Source organism: Paroedura picta, chromosome 15 (assembly GCF_049243985.1).
Source record: "Paroedura picta isolate Pp20150507F chromosome 15, Ppicta_v3.0, whole genome shotgun sequence".
Taxonomy (NCBI): Eukaryota; Metazoa; Chordata; class Lepidosauria; order Squamata; family Gekkonidae; genus Paroedura; species Paroedura picta.
In genome coordinates, this window is record NC_135383.1 from 5643917 (window position 1) to 5663030 (window position 19114).

Consider the following 19114-nt stretch of genomic DNA (forward strand, 5'->3'; position numbering starts at 1 on the left):
ATTTGATCTTACACAAAACAGCACTTCACACAATAATTTGACCACTAAGGAAGACCCCTGGGGGTCAAAACGCATTTGGTCTGTTCTGTCACGTGCAGTTAGGATATGTGTTGTTTTTCCTTTGTTTTTAATACCCTGCAGCAGTGCCCTCTGTTTAATAACTATTCATAATAATTTTTAATATAGTTTTGCAGCTCAACTTTTGGGTCTCTGGTTTCCACCTATGTCGCCTCTAGAAGCGGAGGCACACAGAACAGGGCTCGGGAAGAAAGTATAAAATAAAATAAATAAATAAATACATGGATTGGACAGCTCACATTCCCCACTAAGGCCTCAACCTCACTCCAAACCACGTTCTCCCTTCGTTGAGGTGCCCTCTCTTATTCATTCATCAAACTGGCCACCGGAAAACATTCTTCAGAACTTCCAGGCTCCTTCCTCCTTGGCAGGAGAAGCTGCTGTTTTGTATATGACATCACCGCTTGAGAACCTTGGATTCTCTAACATTCCAGCGGCCGCCAATCCCACCCCTGGATCAGACAGCTTCTCTAGGTGAGAAGCATACCATCAAAGAGATGTTTGATCCCAAAGTTCTAGACATCCCAGCAGTCATCTTCGACAACGGGTCCGGGTTATGCAAGGCCGGCATTGCCGGGGACAGCGCCCCGAGGTCAGTCATCACCGCAATAGTGGGCCGCTCCAAAGCCAAAGCCACCATGCTTGGAGCAGGCCAGAAGGAATTTTACATAGGAGAAGAAGCCCAGTTGAAAAGGGGCGTATTGTCACTGAATTACCCCATCGACCACGGCATCGTGACATGCTGGGAGGACATGGAGAGAATATGGAGGCACGTCTACGAGTGTGAGCTGAGGATCAAAGCCAGCGACCGGCCAGTGCTGCTGACAGAAGCTCCCTTGAACCCTCTTCAGAATCGGGAGAGAATGACCGAGATCATGTTTGAAAGTTTCAAGGTGCCGGCTATGTACGTGGCTGTGCAAGCCACGCTGGCCCTCTACGCTTCGGCACGCACGACAGGGATAGTCATGGACAGCGGGGACGGCGTCACTCACACAGTTCCCATCTACGAAGGGTACTGCTTGTTGCATGCCGTCTTCAGGTTGGACGTCGCGGGGCGGGACATCACCGAATACTTCATGAGGCTCCTTCTAGAGAGCGGCCATTCCTTCGTCAGCACAGCGGAGAGAGAAATCGTGAAAGACATCAAGGAGAAGCTCTGCTACGTGGCTCTGGACCCCATCCAGGAAATGAGAGCCAAAATGGAAGAACTCCTGAGGGAGTATAAATTGCCGGATGGAAATATCATCAGGATAGGCAGTCAACTCTTCCGAGCCCCAGAGACCCTTTTTGTGCCAGCTAACATTGGTGTCGAAGCTCCTGGGGTACACAAGATGATCTTCAACAGTATCATGAAATGCGATATTGACGTCCGCAGAGATCTTTATGGGAATGTTCTGCTCTCCGGGGGATCGACTCTGTTCCCGGGTTTGGATGAGCGTATCCTGAAGGAAATGCAGCTGCAGGTACCAACTGGGATATCAGTAAGGATCATAGCACCGCCAGAGAGGAAGTACTGCGTATGGATTGGGGCCTCTATTCTGACTTGCTTGACATCGTTCAAACACATGTGGGTCACGCTAGACGATTACAAAGACTTTGGCCCAGGGGTCGTTCACCGGAAATGTTTCTAAGGAGATGGATTCTCCTAACTAGTGACCTTGGTAGGAGAAAGGAAGGTCCCAAAATACCAATAGTTCAAAAATCAGTTGTCTCTAGATTTATTGGCTGGACAAAATTTATAAGAAAATAAAAAGAGGAGTACCTATTACGATCGTGGCGGCTTTTAGGTATATTGTTTCTCTGTTGTTCTGCGGGACAGATCTGATAGCCTTTCTCTTGCCTAATATCCAAAACTCTCCATTCTGCAAGGAGATATTTTTTTAAAGGAAAAAGGCGGAGCTTTTAATTAGCACCCGAAAGCGTTTGAACATTTGCTAAAACATTTACAAATTATAATATGTCAGCTTTTAGCGATGTATACATGCAAGATTCTTTCCTTTTGAATTTCATTCTATATTATGGAGTTGTTTTTTCTCTCTAAATGAAACTAATGTGTTAAGAACCCTCTATTTTTAATTCATTGATTTCCAAGGTCTGTGCGGTGCCTTATGCATGCATCCTTCCTTCACCTCTTTATCTTCTGTATATTTTACTGACAAAACAGCCCCTTCCCCCCCCCAAAAAAAAAGCAATCTGGCTGTAGCTGCATATATGATTGTTTCAAGATTTTGCTGTGCATTGTTACAATGTCCAGGAAAACACGTGCACATCAGTAAAACACTACAAAAAAGAACCTTCTTGCAAACATACATTTGATCACAATGGCAGAGAAGAAGCAAACCAATTTGGGGGGGGGTTCCTACCTGTGGGAATAAAGTGGTACCAGAGGGGTCAGAGAGATACAGTGCAGTCCTAGGCAGAGTTACTCCAGTTTTAGCAGACTTAAATCAGCATCCTTAAACTGATTTCTTTCGATGTTTCAGCAAAATACAACTATGCATTTCCTACTTTCCAGTGTAACAATCAAGATGAGAGACTTCTTTAAAAGAAAATAGTTGAAGGGCAGTACTTCGTAAGCTTAAGTCATCCAGAAAGGACTTCCAAACCTTCACTTGCTAGGAAATCAAATACACACATACATTTGGATTGCCAATCTCCAGGTGGTGCCTGGAGACCTCTTGGGTTTACAACTGAGCTCGAGACCAAATGCATATCAGTCCCCCTGGTGACAATAGCTGGTTTGAAGAGCAAATTATATGGCATTATATCCCCAGTGAGGTCTAACCCCTCCTCAAACTCCACCCTCCCTAGGCTCCTACCCTCAAATCTCCAGGGATTTTCCAGCTTGGAGATGGCAACCTTAATACACACACACAAACAGAAGCGACTGGTCTAGCACAAAACTATTCTCTCTTGTCATTATGATTACCAATAGGCCCAGGGGGGGGGGGAAGGTTTGTCACATAAATAGGGTGTTTACCTTCAAGGCATGAAAAGTTTCAACAGCCCATTTCCACATATTAAGCCTCTATCAAATGGAAAGGACTTTTGTTCCTAAGGGCAGGCAGCAATCCTATTTGTTGACTTTTTAAGGAATAAAAGCATCAGATAACAAAATGGCGGCCGGGGGAGGGAGAATCTCACAGATACCTAAATCTGAGCTAAAATCTACCCTCCCTTTCTGATATTTCTAGGCTGATTCCCCAAGCCCCTTGACATTTCCAGAGTCAACAGGTGTTTAAAAACCTCGTTCTGCATGTTGCTGGGACAGACAAGAAAAAGGAAAACAAACACATTTTGGACTCTCCAGAATCCTTGAACGAAGAAATGCCACTCACCATTTCGGGCCCTTGAAGCCATTCAGGGGCGCCAAATTATTTTGCAGGCCCTGCAACATTATGTTGGGCGGCACACCGTGCATGCTCACAGCAGTCTTCTCAGGATGGGAGTGATGAGTTCATGCTCTGCACCTGTTGGGAACATGCCCCAATTGCTCCCAGCTCCAGCCAGGCACACAGCACAGGGAGACCAAAGCCAGGTGGAGAAAGTGCAAGGAGATACCTGCTTCCTCATGGGCAAATGAGGGGTGGGGGCTGCATCCCACAGGTGGGATGCTCTCTGGAGATACCTTGGAAAGAAAGTTCCAGAAGGAGGAATCAGGTGCCCTCAGGAGGTTGATGCAGGGCCAAGGCAGTCTGAGGGGGGCTTGAGGGGAAAAGTCAGGCGTCCATATTGCCTCAGGACAATGAAACTGGTCCAGTGCTGTCTGAGGGGGATTTGTTGGAAAATTCCAGAAGGAGCCTGGTTCCCTCAGGAGAACAACACGGGGCCAAGGCAGTCTGAGGGGGTCTTGAAGAGAAAAAGTCAGGAGTCCACGTTCCTTCCAGGCAATGCCATGGATCCAGTGCTGCCTGAGGGGGACTTGTTGGAAAATTCTAGAAAGAGTCTGGTTCCCTGAGGAGAACAACATGGGGCCAATGCAGTCTGAGGGGGGCTTGAAGGAGAAAGTCAGGAATCCATATTGCCTCATGGCAGTGCCACGGGTCCAGTGTTTTCTGAGGGGGACTTGCTGGGAGAGTTCCAGAAAGACTCTGGTTCCCTCAGGAAAAGAACACAGGCCAGTGCAGTCTGAGGGGAACTTGAAGGAGAAAGTCAGGAGTCCATATTGCCTCAGAACAATGAAATGGGTCCAGTGTTTTCTGAGGGGGACTTGCTGGGGAAAATTCCAGAAGGAGTCTGGGTCCCTCAGGAGAACGGCACAGGCCAATGAGGTCTGAGGGGGATTTGAAGGGGAAAGTCAGGAGTCCATATTGCCTCAGGACAATGAAACAGGGCTGTCTGAGGGGGATTTGCTAGGGAAATCCCAGAAGGAGTCTGGGGTCCCTCAGAAGAACCACACGCCCAGCGCTCTCTGCTGGGAAAATGGCACATTTGCACAGAACCTGTTTGTCCTGGCAATTCTCTCAGTCCAGCCACCTGTGCTATGATTTCTTCAGAAACTACTCCAAGCTTTGTTATGGAGAGACACTGTAACTTTGAGTAAGTTAACAAGGGCTTGGGTTTGTTTTGTTTGAAGCACTCAGCTGTTGTGTCCCAAAGGGCAACAGACCCACCCATTCCTTCCTATGCTTCTGCGTGTATAAGAAAGTGACCAAATCTGGCAAGATTGTGCCAAAGATGGTTGTTTTATTTTCTGCTTGGGGGTGGGGGAGAGAGTCAGGGACTAAATGGAAGACTGCCTGCTAAAATGCCTTGAGAAAAGTAAGGATCCCAAATCACAGAAGCATTATGGTATAGGGACCAGAGGTAGGGTTACCAGAAGCCTCTTTGAGGCTTTTTTCCTTTTTTAAGGGCAGGAAATGTCCTTCATTGTGAGCAGGATGGTTAAGAATGTTCCTAGTTAGTAGTAGCAATTATCACAACCCTACTTACAATCACCTTCCCTTCCTCTCCCCTCAACAGACACACTGTGAGGTGGGGGGAGGCTGAGAGAGCTCTGAGAGAACTGCTCTGCGAGAACAGCTCTATCAGGACTGTGACTAGCCCAAGGTCACCGAGCTAGCTGCATGTGGAGGAGGAGCGGGGAATCAAACACATCTTGCTGATTAAAAGCCCTCTACTCTTAACCACTACACCAAAATAAGTATCCAGTATCTTAACGGCTACTTTGGCGGGTGGGCTTCATACAAACCCTGCTGTCCTCGGGCTACCACACACATCCCCCCCCCCATTGTCTAAGAATTGCCCAACTCATAGCTGGCAACCCTTTGCAAGTTGATATTAATGTACTTATAACATTTCTATGCTGCTTTTCTTCATTGAGGGAACTCAGGTGGCTTACTGCTAATAAACCTCACACTAAAAGGGGACATATAAGGATACCAGCCTCCTGGCATGGTCTGAAGATCCCCTGTGATTAAAACTCTTCTCCATACTACAAAGATTAGACCCCCTGGAGACAATGGAAGCTTTGGATGGTGACCTTTATGGCTCTGTACCCCTTTGAGGGCTCTCTGTTTCCAAGGCTCGACCCCAAATCTTCAGGAGCTCCCACACCTGGAGCTGGCAACCCATGAGAAATGTAAGATAATCATGATGAATCAGACCAAGCTGGAGTTCTTACAGCCACTGAAAAAAAAAGAAAGTATCCTAATTAGCAGAGTCACAAACAAACCAAGAAGTTAACACTAGGGGATTACCAAAGCCTGGAGAAAAGCAAGCTGAGCCTTATAATCAAGGTGCCCCTCAGGGAGCTTTCAGATGCGGGTCAGGGTCCTCTGAGTTGCCACACACTTGATTCCACACCAGGTAATGCCTTATATCCAAGTGTGTCATTTGCCTGGGATGGCTTCTGCAACTACTCAGAGCTTGTTTGCTGCAACTAAGGCTAGCTTTGCTGATGAGCAGATTGCCTCCAGCTGAGCATTCTCCTCAATCGCTCTGCTGCTTGTTACTGGCTGGGGCTGGAAGCTAATTAGTCTTAAATTGCCTGCACCATCTCCGCAGACATGCCCAGCTCTTTCTCAGAAGTGACTGGAGGGGCAGAGGCTACCATTGTCATGGCCCCTCCTGCCAGCAGGGACAATTTCTGTGATGAGAATATGGAATAGCCTGCAAAGGAAGCTAAGATGAAGAAGGGCCAGCTGTCTCCACCCCTGCTAATCATTAAGGTGACCAGATTTTAACATTGGTAAAGCAGGACACCATTGACTGGGGGGGGGGGTGTTCTTGATTAAAATTTGGTCTATATGGAGCAACAAAATCTTTCATAGAACATAAAGGTAAAGGTATCCCCTGTGCAAGCACTGGGTCATGTCTGACCCTTGGGGTGATGCCCTCTAGCTTTTTCTTGGCAGACGCAATACAGGGTGGTTTGTCCAGTCATTACCGTTTGCCCCCTAGCAAGCTGAGTGCTCATTTTACTGACCCTGGAAATATGGAAGGCTGAGTCAACCTTGAGCCGGCTGCTAGGATTGAACTCCCAGCCTCGTGGGCAGAGCTTCAGACAGCATGTCTGCTGCCTCATTACTCTGCGCCACAAGAGGCTCGTTCATAGAACATATAGAATGCTAAAATAGTATTGTAATATATATATTTTTTAATTTCAACATAAGTACAATTTGCCAGGTGCCCCCAGATGTCCCTCCAAAAGTGGGACAATCTGGTCACCTTCAGCACCGGCCTTAGTCAGGGACAAGTATGGAGGTTTCTGTTAAACTTACAGCTTCTGAAACAGGGGAGCTCTTCAGAGTCTCCTTCCAGCGTTGTTGGCGGAGGCTTAGAGTCGCTTTACAAGACAGATGCAAAGCAGCACACTTACAAAGCCAGTGCTGTGTGGAAGTCTCTGAAAGTGAGTAGTTCCAGAAGCATTCCTATGCAGCCTACTTGCCTGATTAGTGGCTCCAGATTGCTGGTAAGTGGGACTTCCTGTGTTAATGAGCTGCTGATTACACATGTAGCTTGGAGGGAATGCTACCTTCAGGGTTTTCCTTCTTTCTACGAGATGCGACCAGAGAGGTATCCCATTCTGCTCTGTCTCCCCTGGCAGCGATTTTTGGGTCCTGTGACATCTAGCGTGAGTGGATGCTTGGGTGAGCATTCTCTAGATATGATGGAGGAGCATCTGGCTGCTTCTTGTTCTCCCCTGATAGCCTCTCACAATTCCAGATATGCCCACAGGTTCCAACATGCCGGGGTCCCCTATTTCAGCGGTAGTCAACCTGTGGTCCTCCAGATGTCCATGGGCTACAATTCCCATGAGCCCCTGCCAGCAAACACTGGCAGGGGCTCATGGGTATTGTAGTCCATGGACATCTGGAGGACCACAGGTTGACTACCCTTGACCCTATTTTATATAGGCACCTCTGGTTTGCTGGTACCCTGATTTTGACAACGCCAAGTCTGCTGACCACCAAGGACCCAGTTGCTTCCACCAAACCTTATCAAACCCCAGGCTAAAGTCATGCTCCCCAAGCCTGGCCTTTCTCATTGTAGCCAAGTGTCTCTCTATTTTATTCCACCTGTACCTTTGAAACTTGACTTTTCTTGGACTACCTTACCTACTTCTGACTTTTAACTATCACTTCCTTACAGAACTTGGATCGTGGCCTGCTCTGGACTGTGCTGTTTGTCTTTGGTCCTGGGGGACTGACTGCTTCCTGACCGAATGGGGGCCAGCCCTGTTGGATTCCAGAACTATGAGAAGGTAACAACATTAATATTTCCTGATCTCACACCTTGGGAAAGAGAGAGAATCAAATGGTGGTATTATGGAGCACCCTAAGCAGATCTTCTCATGAGAAATATGTCCCTTTTGGTTTACTTCCAGGAAGGTGTTATTAGGATCACAAGGTCACTACCAATGGACATTAGTAAGGCCATCATGGGAGGGCAGGAAGCAGCCAGGTGCTCCTCTTTCACATTTGGGGAATGTTTTTCCAAGCGTCCACCTACCAATTCTTTTACATATTATGTTCCGATGGTTGATTATATGGGTTTCTGATTCCTACAAGCTGCTTTGAAAGCCAGTGTGGGTTGAAATAATATTAAATATCAGCTATGTAGACATCCTTGGAAGGAGGTGTCATATTCTTTGTGATGATAACACATTAATCACACAAGTGTATAAACCTACATTCTACCGCGTCAGATCGTTGGTCCATATTGTATGTCAACACTACGTAGTTGAACTGGTCTTAGTCTCCCGGCAAAAACCTGTTATTTCCCGGCACCTTCTGCTTGAGATCTTATGAATGTTGATGCCAGGGAGGGGTCGGATCTGAAGTGTTCTACGGTGAAGTCACAGCCTTTTTCCTGAATAACAAATCCATCCAACAATATGCATATATTTTTAAATGCTTTTTGGAATATTTATTTATTTATTTATTATATTTCTATACCTCCCTCCCCGAAGGCTCAGGGTGGTTTACATTAAACTTATAAACAATACATAGAACAGTCAATATATTATTGTTGTCGTTGTTGTCGTTGTTGTCGTTGTTGTCGTTGTTGTCGTTGTTGTCGTTGTTGTCGTTGTTGTCGTTGTTGTCGTTGTTGTCGTTGTTGTCGTTGTTGTTGGTATTGTTGTTGCTATTGTTGTTTAGGTTTATTACTCGCGTCTCCCCGAAGGCTTGTGGCGAGTTACAATATATAACTTTTAGGGACATGTATGATAAGTTTTCCAGTCAGAGCAATCAAGTCCCCTTGCCCATTAAGACTTTCCCTCTGTCTGTTGGTCTCCTAGAAACGACCAAACAATTACTAGTACTTACCTCACTCATTATTAAGTATTGTCTACAAGGCCCACTTTCCAGTTTCCCTAGAGATGAGCATCTTGAAATCAGGGGCAGTGCTTCAGGAATTTGGGTGCTGAGGATGTTGGTCTTTTGAGATCCTGGGAGGCATGCCCTTGAATCACCAGCCCGGAAGCTTTGGTGCCGCGCATGCTTTTGCAGACGTTAACTGAAGTTCAAAATGGTACGTGAAGCAGAAGGATTCAAATCTAAAGCCTTCACTTTGCCAGCTGTGATTATTGACAACGGATCCGGGCTCTGCAAAGCTGGCATCTCGGGAGAAGTCGGTCCGAGACAAATCATCGCTTCTGTCCTCGGGTGCCCCAAAACCAAAGTCACGTTATCCAAAGACAAGCAGAAGGAATGTTACGTTGGCAAAGAAGCCCAGGAGAGGCGAGAAGCATTGTCGCTGAAGTACCCGATAGAGTGTGGCATTATAACCTCCTGGGAAGATATGGAGAAGATCTGGAAGCATATCTATGACAAAGCGTTGGGCCTGAGATCCTTTGAGAGATCCTTGCTGATGACTGAACCGCCTCTGAATCCCCAAGAGGATCGAGCCAAGCTCACTCAGCTGATGTTCGAACGCTTTAAGGTACCTGCCTTCTATCTTTCCATCCAAGCTATCCTGTCTCTGTATGCCTCCGCACGGTACACCGGCCTTGTGATGGACAGTGGCTTTGGAGTCAGCCACGCAGTGCCTGTCTATGAGGGGTACTGTCTTCCCCATGCTGTCTCCAAACTGAATATCGGCGGCAGAGATATCACCGAGTTCCTGCGGAAATTGCTTCAAGAAAGCGGGCAGTACTACAGGAACTTTCCAGAAGCAAACACCGTGGTGGAAGACATCAAAGTGAAGCTGTGTTTTGTGTCCCTGGATTCCTACCCTGACCATAATAAGACGCCGGTGGATCTCCCAAAGGAGTACAAGCTACCTGACGGTCACAAAATCAGCATTGGAGATGCTCTTTTCCTAGCACCCGAGATCCTTTTTACACCGAGCAACGCTGGCAAAACTGGACAAGGCCTTCCCAACATGATCGCCAAGAGCATCAAGAAATGTGACCCCAGCATCCGCCAAATGCTCTACAGTAACGTTCTACTTTCTGGTGGTTCCTCTCTCTTCCCAGGCTTAGATGAGAGAATCTTCAAGGGGCTAGAGCATAAAGTCCCCCAAGGTGTTCCCATAAAGATCATATCCCCTCCCGATCGATGGTTCTCCACCTGGATCGGGGCCTCCATCATTACTTCTCTGAGCACCTTCAAGAGGATGTGGGTCACTGCTGCTGACTACAGGGAGTTTGGACCAAACATTGTGCAGAGACGTTGCTTTTAAAGAGAACCTGGGGATGTATACCGAAGAACCAATAGACCCAGAGCTGCTGGTAGTTTAAAACAACGCATTCCTCCCTTTTGAAGGGTTAAATTAAAAATGGGTTTTCGGTGTGCTGGGATGCTGTGTGGGATGTGTCATTCATTTCCTTAGTCTAAAGGCCTCATTCTCTTTCGGAGTCTATAGTCAAAGGAAGGACAGGATGGAGAAAGCTGTATATAAGAATAGACTCTTTTTCTTTCTCAGCCTCACCTCCCTCACAGGATGTCTGTTGTGGGGAGAGGAAAGGGGAAGGCGATTAGAAGCCGCTTTGAGTAGAGAAAAGCGGCATATGAGAACCAAATGTTCTTCTTTTGTGAGGCCTTAGCAAATGTCCTACAGGTTTTCAGTTGTATTGCCATAACAGCTGTGGGCATTAAGAATGCTTCTTACGTTCTCCTCACCCAAATCTCTGCACTGTTTTGAATGAGCATTAATCTTCATTGCTTTATTTCTGAACTTCAGTATGAAGAACTGTGCATGTGCCCTACTTCAGTTCTACTTTGGTTCTCATGAATATCTTTTCCTCCCCAAAGAACGAATGTGCACATGAACACGGAGGAAGTATTGTGATCTGCAATTCTTCTTTGGTGGCATTTTACCCAGTGCACAGATGTGCTTGTGAATTAATGCTGTAAAAGTAGCTTGTTAGAATACTTTCCGTGTCGATTTCCTGGATTGCTTTATGGGTGCACTGATGATGCAGAATGGGGAACAGAAAGATATAAATGAACCGAAGGGGCTGAAAACTGCAGAAAAGTGTGTATGTTCCAGCTCTATGGAATTAATTGTAGAACTTCTAGTTAAACCATGTCCAAGAGGAGTGGGGTGCATTACAGAGAAATTTTGGAGGAATAGAACAACGCTGGGGAAATAAATTCAGTGCTAATGAGTGTTGACTTACTGGTGCAAAATGCAGGTGGTAGACAGGCTTACAAGTTCAAATTGGTTTGATGGGTAGAATTTAGTTGAATAATTACTGAACATCAACATTAATAGCCATGCGCAAGAGCTAAGGACATAATTTTTGAGACTACTTGCTTTCTGGTATGAGAGAGAAAATATTATTATTACCGTTATTATAATCATTATATGCTTTTCCCTTCAAGCACCGAGAAGTTGGGTGCTATAGGCTTTGGTTTCCTTTGGATTAATCCAGCCCTGGAAATTTACTTAGTCCTTGTGATGTTTCCTTTACTTGCAAATGTATGTTGCTGAGGGGTGGTTTATCTATGTGTGTGTGTGCGCTTGCTGGTTTGTTTCAAAAATTCTTGTATTATACAAAGGAAACTGCTGAGTTGGAGAAAAGAACCAAAGGCCTGTTCTGTTGTCTTCTCCTCTTCCTCCTCCCATTTTTCCTCACAATAATCCTGGGGGGGGGGAGGTTGCTCTAAAAGATAATGTAGGCCCAGCATTACTGAACAAACACCATAACTCAGAGGAAAGATTTGAATCCAGGTCTCCTTTAACATTTTCCATGACACCATATTTTAAAATATTTTCAAGTGAGAGTTCTGTTGCACTCTTTGCAAGCTCTGTCTCATTGTTTTTCCATTACGTAGAAAAGTTAAATCTTTCAGTGTCCCCCTTTGACACCACGGTGCCTTTCTGATGTCACCTTTGGGATGAGTTCTATAGGCTGAATGGTGATGAGGACACTGTAAGCCTCTGCCTTTTTCTATACTTTCATGATGTTTCACCAAGGATGAGAGACTGGTTCATCTTCACTTCTCTGGTGGGACCGTTCCAGTCTGAATTCATCTTAGACCAAGGGTAGTCAACCTGTGGTCCTCCAGATGTTCATGGAAGTTCATGAACTACAATTGTAGGAATTGTAGTCCATGGACATCTTGAGGACCACAGGTTGACTACCCCTGTCTTAGACATCCAAGCGCAGCTAATGTGATCTTGGTGGGAAATATGTCATGCTTTGTTGCATCCATGCAGCTCTGCCTTCTTGAAAACCCTTCCAGAAGACCCTTCACATTTCAACAGTAAACTCTGAACTTCAGTCCTTGAAGGTCTTTACCTTCCAAGCTGGCTCCCACTTTTTTTGCAGAATGTTTTCTGAAATGCATGTTGCACACTCATAGGTCTATAAATATTCGCTAGGAAAAAGAAATATCGCCTTTTGTGACCTTAAGAAATCTAGAACGTTGACGGCAGAACATTCTACCAGAGCACCAACACGCAGCGTGGAGAAAGAACCTCCTTTTCTTCTTTCGCCCAAGAATGTCCCACTGCCGAGTCCCAGACCTCCCAGCTGTCATTATTGACAATGGATCAGGGGCGTGTAAAGCCGGACTGTCTGGAGAACAGGAACCCCGAAGCATAGTAGCTACTGTGGTTGGCTATCCAAAGTCTAAATCCATTATGTTTGGGCCTGTTCAGAGGGAATATTACGTTGGCAAAGAAGCTCAGGACAAGAGGGGCATTTTGTCTTTTAAATACCCTGTGGAACACGGCATGGTTACATCCTGGGACGATATGGAGAAGATCTGGAGGCACATCTACAGGCATGAGCTCAGGATGAGGGCCAGAGACAGACCCGTGCTGCTGACGGAGGCCCCACTAAACCCTGCACCAAACCGAGAAAGAATGACAGAAATCATGTTTGAGCGCTTCCGGGTTCCTGCCATGTTTGTGGGCCTGCAAGCTCTCTTGGCCCTCTATGCCTCGGCCTGCACAACTGGCTTAGTCCTAGACAGCGGCGATGGTGTCACCATGACAGTCCCCGTCTACAAAGGTCATTGTTTGCTTCACGGGATTTCTAGGATGAATTTTGCAGGGCGGGATATCACCAAGTACTTAGCAACCCTTCTCTTGGAGAGCGGGCATATCTTTTCAAGTTCGGCCGAGAAGGAGATCGTGAAGAACATCAAGGAGACAATGTGCTATGTTGCTTTGGACCCTGGCCAGGAGAAAGGGTCGGTCCACAAATACGTTCTCCCAGATGGGAATTCCGTCAAGATTGGGGACCAGCTTCACAGAACGCCAGAGTCCCTTTTTAGCCCTGCCGATGCAGGAGTCTCATCGCTGGGGATCCACGAGATGATCTCGGACAGTATTTCAAAATGCAACGGGAGCATCCAGAAGAACCTCTGGCGCAATGTGTTCTTGGCAGGGGGTTCCACCCTCTTTCCTGGTCTAAGCGACAGACTTCTTAAGGAGCTCCAGGCTCTGGCACCCAAGGGTGTTCCGGTGAAAGTCACAGCACCGGAAGACAGGATGTACTCTGTCTGGATTGGAGCTTCAGTGCTCACTAGTTTGGCTTCATTTAGGAACATGTGGGTGACCCAGCAGGAGTACAATGAGGTTGGCCCAACGGTGTTGCAGAAAAAATGCTTCTGAGAACAATGGATGACGGACCAGCAAGGCCAAAAAGAAACAAAACAAAAAAAAGTCAATCAGAACAGCTGGGGAAGTGGCTAGTAAACCTTTGCACAAAGAATCAATGTGTTGGATGCAATTTTGCAGCATGGTAAGAAAAGATCCCTTGTGGTTCGGTTAGAGAAAGAGCTCTTGTTTAGTGCATTTTGATGAGCCTGTAAGGTTTTTTTTTTTTTTAATGTATGCTGGGGGGGGTGGGGGGGGGAAGTGTTGCATGAAACAAGAATAACAAAATTGTTTGTTTGCCAGGCTTTTAAAATTCTAGAGCGCAAGCCACCTTGGCTTCTATGCCTACAGGCGTTGGTTCTTTGCCAGTCACTGTTAATATCCAAAGGATGTTAAATGGACCAATAGAGCAGATTTGGATATTCTGAACCTCTCCTCCCCTGCCCACCCCCCTCCCACCAGGAGGGAGATATCTTTTGAATGTTTCAGCATACGCCAGAAAGAACTTTTCAGAGCATGCTGGAAACAATGAAAAGCTAGGATGCCCTGAGGGTGGGGCCTGGAGATCTCTTGGAATCAAAACTGATCTCCGGATTACAGGGATCAGCTCTTCTGCAGAAAAAGTAGCTTCAGGGAGGGAGGCTATATGGCATTATATGTTTCTGAGGCCCTTCTCCTCGAGTGCCACCCTTCCTAAGCTCTACTCCCCAATTCCCTAGGATTTCCCAGTTCAGTTTGCAACCCTACTAAAGAGCGGCTTAGTCTCCACTAATTTGCTCAGACAGAGGAGCAGTTCAAAGTCGGAGGCCTCATAAAACCACGTAGAATTCTATTCCCAGTCCTGGCCCATTTTGCACTTCCAGCGTGCTTTTGCGGCTAGATTTTCCCATGCAAAACTGGAAAGTCAACTTCTGAAGTACTTTGAAGGCGCATTATCCACCTGTGTTAGAATCAGCCCTTGTGTCACCTGGCAAAAAGAAACTGCAATCGCACTCTCTGATCACCTATCTATGTTGGTAGTAGTCAAACTATGGAGAATGGGCTTCCATTTCTACTGATCTGCCACCAGAGTGGTAATGGCCCTCTTCTCTGGCTTGCTGGCTTGGGTTATGGACCTGAGCCACAGAAGAGCTCCACTCCCTCTTCATCTGTCTCCACCTTCCACTTCCCTTCTCTCCTTCCTTGATTCCTTCTTACCCCTTATTGATTGGTGGCTGCTATGCAGTGGTCCCCTGACCATCCCACCAGCCACCCATCTAATAGATAGCAAAGTAAAGTTTTTGTGCCTCAGGTGTAGAAGCAGACTTGGGCCAAAGATTGGGGTTTCCAAGTATGGCTGCTGGGCTGTGAAACAAATAAAGATAAAGGAATCCCCTGTGCAAGCACCGGGTCATGCCTGACCCTTGGGGTGACGCCCTCCAGCGTTTTCATGGCAGACTCAATACAGGGTGGTTTGCCAGTGCCTTCCCCAGTCATTACCGTTTACCCCCCAGCAAGCTGGGTACTCATCCTGGGACGATATGAAACAGATAGGGACATCTTAATGAGACTGCAGGACTCCCATTCTGTAGGTTTTTGTTGTCCAGCCACCAGGTATGGAGGGAAGGTTTCCTTGTCTGGCACCAGACCCAGCACCCAGTGGCTCATCTCCCCACCACCACCACCACCCCACTGCCTTCCCCTGCACATGTTTAGAAATAGAAAGTTAAATAACTTGCTGCATTGTCTAGCCTCAAGGGTGAAGGTGGGCAAGAGAGATGTCCTTCCCGACCAGCTTGATCAGGCTGTTATGAAATCTGAGGCAGCATCTGGCAGTCCTCGTTCTCCTTCAGTGGGTTACGTTTTAGCAGTCTGCTGGAAACATCTATACAAATGAGTTACAACTGCAGCCAGTTTAAATATTGTACAGCTCAGAGAAGCCTACAGGAGAGAGGATTTACAGGAACACGGGGTGGTTCGACTCCTGCTCTCATAATCTAATGCAGAGGAAAATGCAAAACACACCGCCTTGGAAACGGGACCAGCAGAGTACCTTGTTCTTGGATCCGAGAGAAAAGTGGAACAAAATAATGGCAGTTCCTTCTGTATATCACGTTTTTATACCGCCCCGCCTCCAAGAAGCTCAAGTGGTGTAGGTCAACAGCATGATGTCACTTCCAGGTTTTCCTAAGCATGATTGGCTTAATACTTATGTGTTTGGGAAACATTGTTTTGCCCTGATATGAATTTCTTGCCATTGTTTTAGCCTGTTTAAATTTGAGCTCAGGGGCAGAGAAAACAATTATCACATACAGATGATCCCTCGTATAACTCACCTGGTTTTCCTCTCTGTACATTGGCAGCTAATAACCCCTTAATCCCCACTTTTTGAGACTGGATGTGGGTAATTTGTCTGCTGACTTCATTGGAGGTGCATTTTTAATAGTAGGTGTAGGGAAGCAATCCTGAAAGTTGATTGCAAGTATGAATATTAATATCTCCTGCCATCGAGACTGTTCTTTGGATAAGTTTTGGGCATCCCAGTTGAAGAGGGATGGAGACAAACTGGAGCATGTCCAGAGGAGGCAACAAAGATGGGGAGGGGTTTGGAGACAAAGAAATAGGAGGAAAGGTTGGGGGGGGCTTGGTCTGTTTAGCCTGGAGAGGAGGTGACTGAGAAGGGATATCTTCTAGTATTTAAAAGGCTGCCATGTAGAGGATGGAGCAGAGTTGTTCTCTCTTGCCCCGGAGGGATGGGCCAGAACCAATGGGATGAAATTAATTCAAAAGAAATCCCATCTAAACATCTGGAAGAAGTTCTTGGGGGCTGGTGGGTTCTCCATCTTTGGACATTTTTAAACAGAGGCTCAATAGCCATCTGACAGGGAGGCTGATTCTGGGAAGGCTCAAGGGGGTGGCAGGTGACAGTGGATGAGCGATAGGGTTGTGAGAGTCCCGCATAGTGCAGGGAGCTGGACTAGATGACCCAGGAGGTCCGTTCCAACTCTAGGATTCTATAAGAATCTGGGTTCAAACCTCTACTCAGTCATGCCTCTCACTGGATCACTTTTGGCCGCTGGCTAGTTATACCCTGTCAGCCTAAATTATCTTATAGGGCTGTTTGTGAGGATAAAACGGAGAATGAGTGAACAGGGCTATGTGCCACCCTGAACCCCTTAATGGAAGGGAAAGATACAAATGGGACAGAACATCTGGAGGACCACAGGTTGACTACCCCTGGGCTAGACAGAAGGAACTCGGTAACCTTTACCCTCCTTTCTTCTGTAACTGAGGGAAAAGGGGCTTGAACCTTGCACTACCCACTTCTCACCCTTGGAACAAAACCCTGCGGTTTTGTTGTGTGGCATGCCAAGGTTTCCCATGCTGTCTGAGTTTCAACCAATTCCTCACCTCACCTTATGCCACCGTGTTTTTATTAAGCAGTTCTGTGTTAGAAATATATATATATATATAATTTGGAAACATTTCACCCACCGCACACCAACACACCACATGCAGTCACTTGGCTTCACCAAGATTCATTGGTGTTTCATTCCCATTTGCCCAGATGTGTAAGAGGATACTTCTCCGTTACGCAATGTCAGGGTCCCGCCATAATGAAAAACCATGGAGGCCTCCAAGAAAAACAATGTTTTGAACTTAGATGTGTAAAAAATTCATATTCAATAATAATTTCTTTTAAAAAAAACACACACACACTCATTTCCCTTTGAGGGAATATTAATATGGTTTCAGGTCCAGGCCATTCAAGCTTCTTTTGCGAAACTGAATTTTAGCCTGCATGCAAAATAAAAGTATGGGGTACAATTAGATGACAGCATCGTGGGCTTGTACCTCTTCAGCCAGCAGGCAGGTAAGGAAGGATGTTGCACCATTGCTGATGGTGCTGTCCATATCTGTACCTTTGCAGTTTTTTCACTAGTTACAAAGGATATATGGATGCTCTATGACAGGGGTAGTCAAACTGCGGCCCTCCAGATGTCCGTGGACTACAATTCCCAGAAGCCCCTGCCAGCGAATGCTGGCAGGGGCTCCTGGGAATTGTAGTCCACGGACATCTGGAGGGCCGCAGTTTGACTACCCCTGCTCTACGACAAAGGGTGCATAAAAATGCCTCTGGTCTGCCAGATATGAGTCTCTGAAGTGATTGCATTGGGCTCACAGTCCCTCCGGCTCTGAACTTAGAAACTTTTTTTTTTCCTCTCATTTCTGAACCTTTCCTAAAATTCTGAAAGGAATACAAAAGCTTTCTCTCCACATCGTCATGATCATTTTGCATATCCTGAGCCGAGAGGATCCAGAAGGCAATGCAGCTGATTGAAACCATCCTTTCCAAATTGTAATCTTGGCATCATCTCGAGATTTGGGCAGCGCTGCAGTTCCTATAGTCTGTTTCTCCTTTGGCAGTCGCTTAGCATTTTCAACAGCATGAACACCCTCAGTATGTGTTACAGTTTCAGACTCTGCAGCCAGTCCATTCATAGAGAGAGAGAGAGAATATTCAAGATGTTTCCTGATGGATTTGTAAATCTTTGACGGACACATGATTTTGCACTGGTTTTCTGTGGCTCAGTCCCATGTGACAGGGGGAAAAAATTGAAAAAGAAGTCTGTTATGGGGGGCACTATGACGCACTGGGAACTTCACTGCTCCAGGTCCCATGCAGGAGCACAAATCAGGGGCAGATGAGGTGCACAGGGCCAAATGCTCCCCCGTGTGGGTGCAGGAAGAGGTGGCACAACCTGCTATGACTAAGACTCCAGCCTGCAGCATGGCATGGAACCTCCAGTGTGTAAATGGTCCATGTGACTTATCTCTTCAGTGCCTCAACCTTTTCTGCTTCTCCTCTATGCCTGAATCCCCAAAACCCATGTTCATTGAGTATTCTAAATCAGCTCACAACTGCTTGCGCATACTTGGGAGTCATAACTTGTTCCAGAACCCTCTGGCCGCATGGCAACTTGAACAACGTAGACTGCTGCTGAAGGTGCAATGACAGAAGGCAACATTTGCATTCAGAGTGTAGTGGATTTTAAGCTATGCACAGCCTACCCACGTTGACCCCCTGAGGCATACGGAGCCCAGCACTGTGATCATGCACCAACAATGGCTACCTAGTCTGCTCCTATGCCAAATGCCACCAACTCTGCAGTTGCAAAACTTGCGATGTTGCTCATTTTTGAACCGAAGACAAATCGGTGTGATTCTTTCGGCTGCTCGGCTTGAGAGAAAACAGGCAGGGCCCATTAGATTTTTTGAATGCGTGTCCTTTGTGAAAGTCAAATTGCCACTAGAGGCAAGGCATGATTACAGATTAAAATGAGACTGCGCAAGATTGCATGAGCTGGTTTCAAGTGAAGTGGGCAGAGCCCTGCTACTGGAAAGAGACGGGTTCAGATTCCCCACTTGCCAAAAAAACTACTGGGCAACTTTGTGCTGCTCACCCACTCGCAGCCTAGCCTATTTCACAGGGTTGTTGTTGCAAGGATAAAATGGGAGAGGACTGAAAACAAACCTGGAGCACCCTGAAGCAGGA

At 46.5% G+C, this 19114-nt stretch overlaps 3 protein-coding genes and 1 pseudogene across 3 annotated transcripts in view; all 4 read left to right on the plus strand.

Moving 5' to 3' along the window:
• Positions 1-496: 496 nt before the first annotated feature.
• On the plus strand, positions 497-1847 carry LOC143824590 (actin-1-like). The gene has a single exon (XM_077312018.1). It carries the CDS (start codon positions 576-578, stop codon positions 1707-1709), a length of 1134 nt encoding a protein of 377 aa, XP_077168133.1. The 5' UTR covers positions 497-575; the 3' UTR covers positions 1710-1847.
• Positions 1848-6112: 4265 nt separating this feature from the next.
• PRDM16 (PR/SET domain 16) overlaps positions 6113-19114 on the plus strand; it is a 338369-nt gene continuing 325367 nt past the window's right edge. Inside the window, exons 1-2 of the mRNA XM_077311218.1 lie at positions 6113-6248; positions 7672-7783. The gene's annotated coding sequence lies outside the window, so the exon portion shown is untranslated. The remainder of the gene's footprint in view (positions 6249-7671; positions 7784-19114) is intronic.
• Positions 8884-10324, plus strand: LOC143824656 (actin-related protein T2-like). The gene has a single exon (XM_077312126.1). The coding sequence runs from the start codon at positions 9052-9054 to the stop codon at positions 10204-10206; it is 1155 nt and encodes a 384-aa protein (XP_077168241.1). The 5' UTR covers positions 8884-9051; the 3' UTR covers positions 10207-10324.
• On the plus strand, positions 12396-13721 carry LOC143824631 (actin pseudogene; annotated as a pseudogene).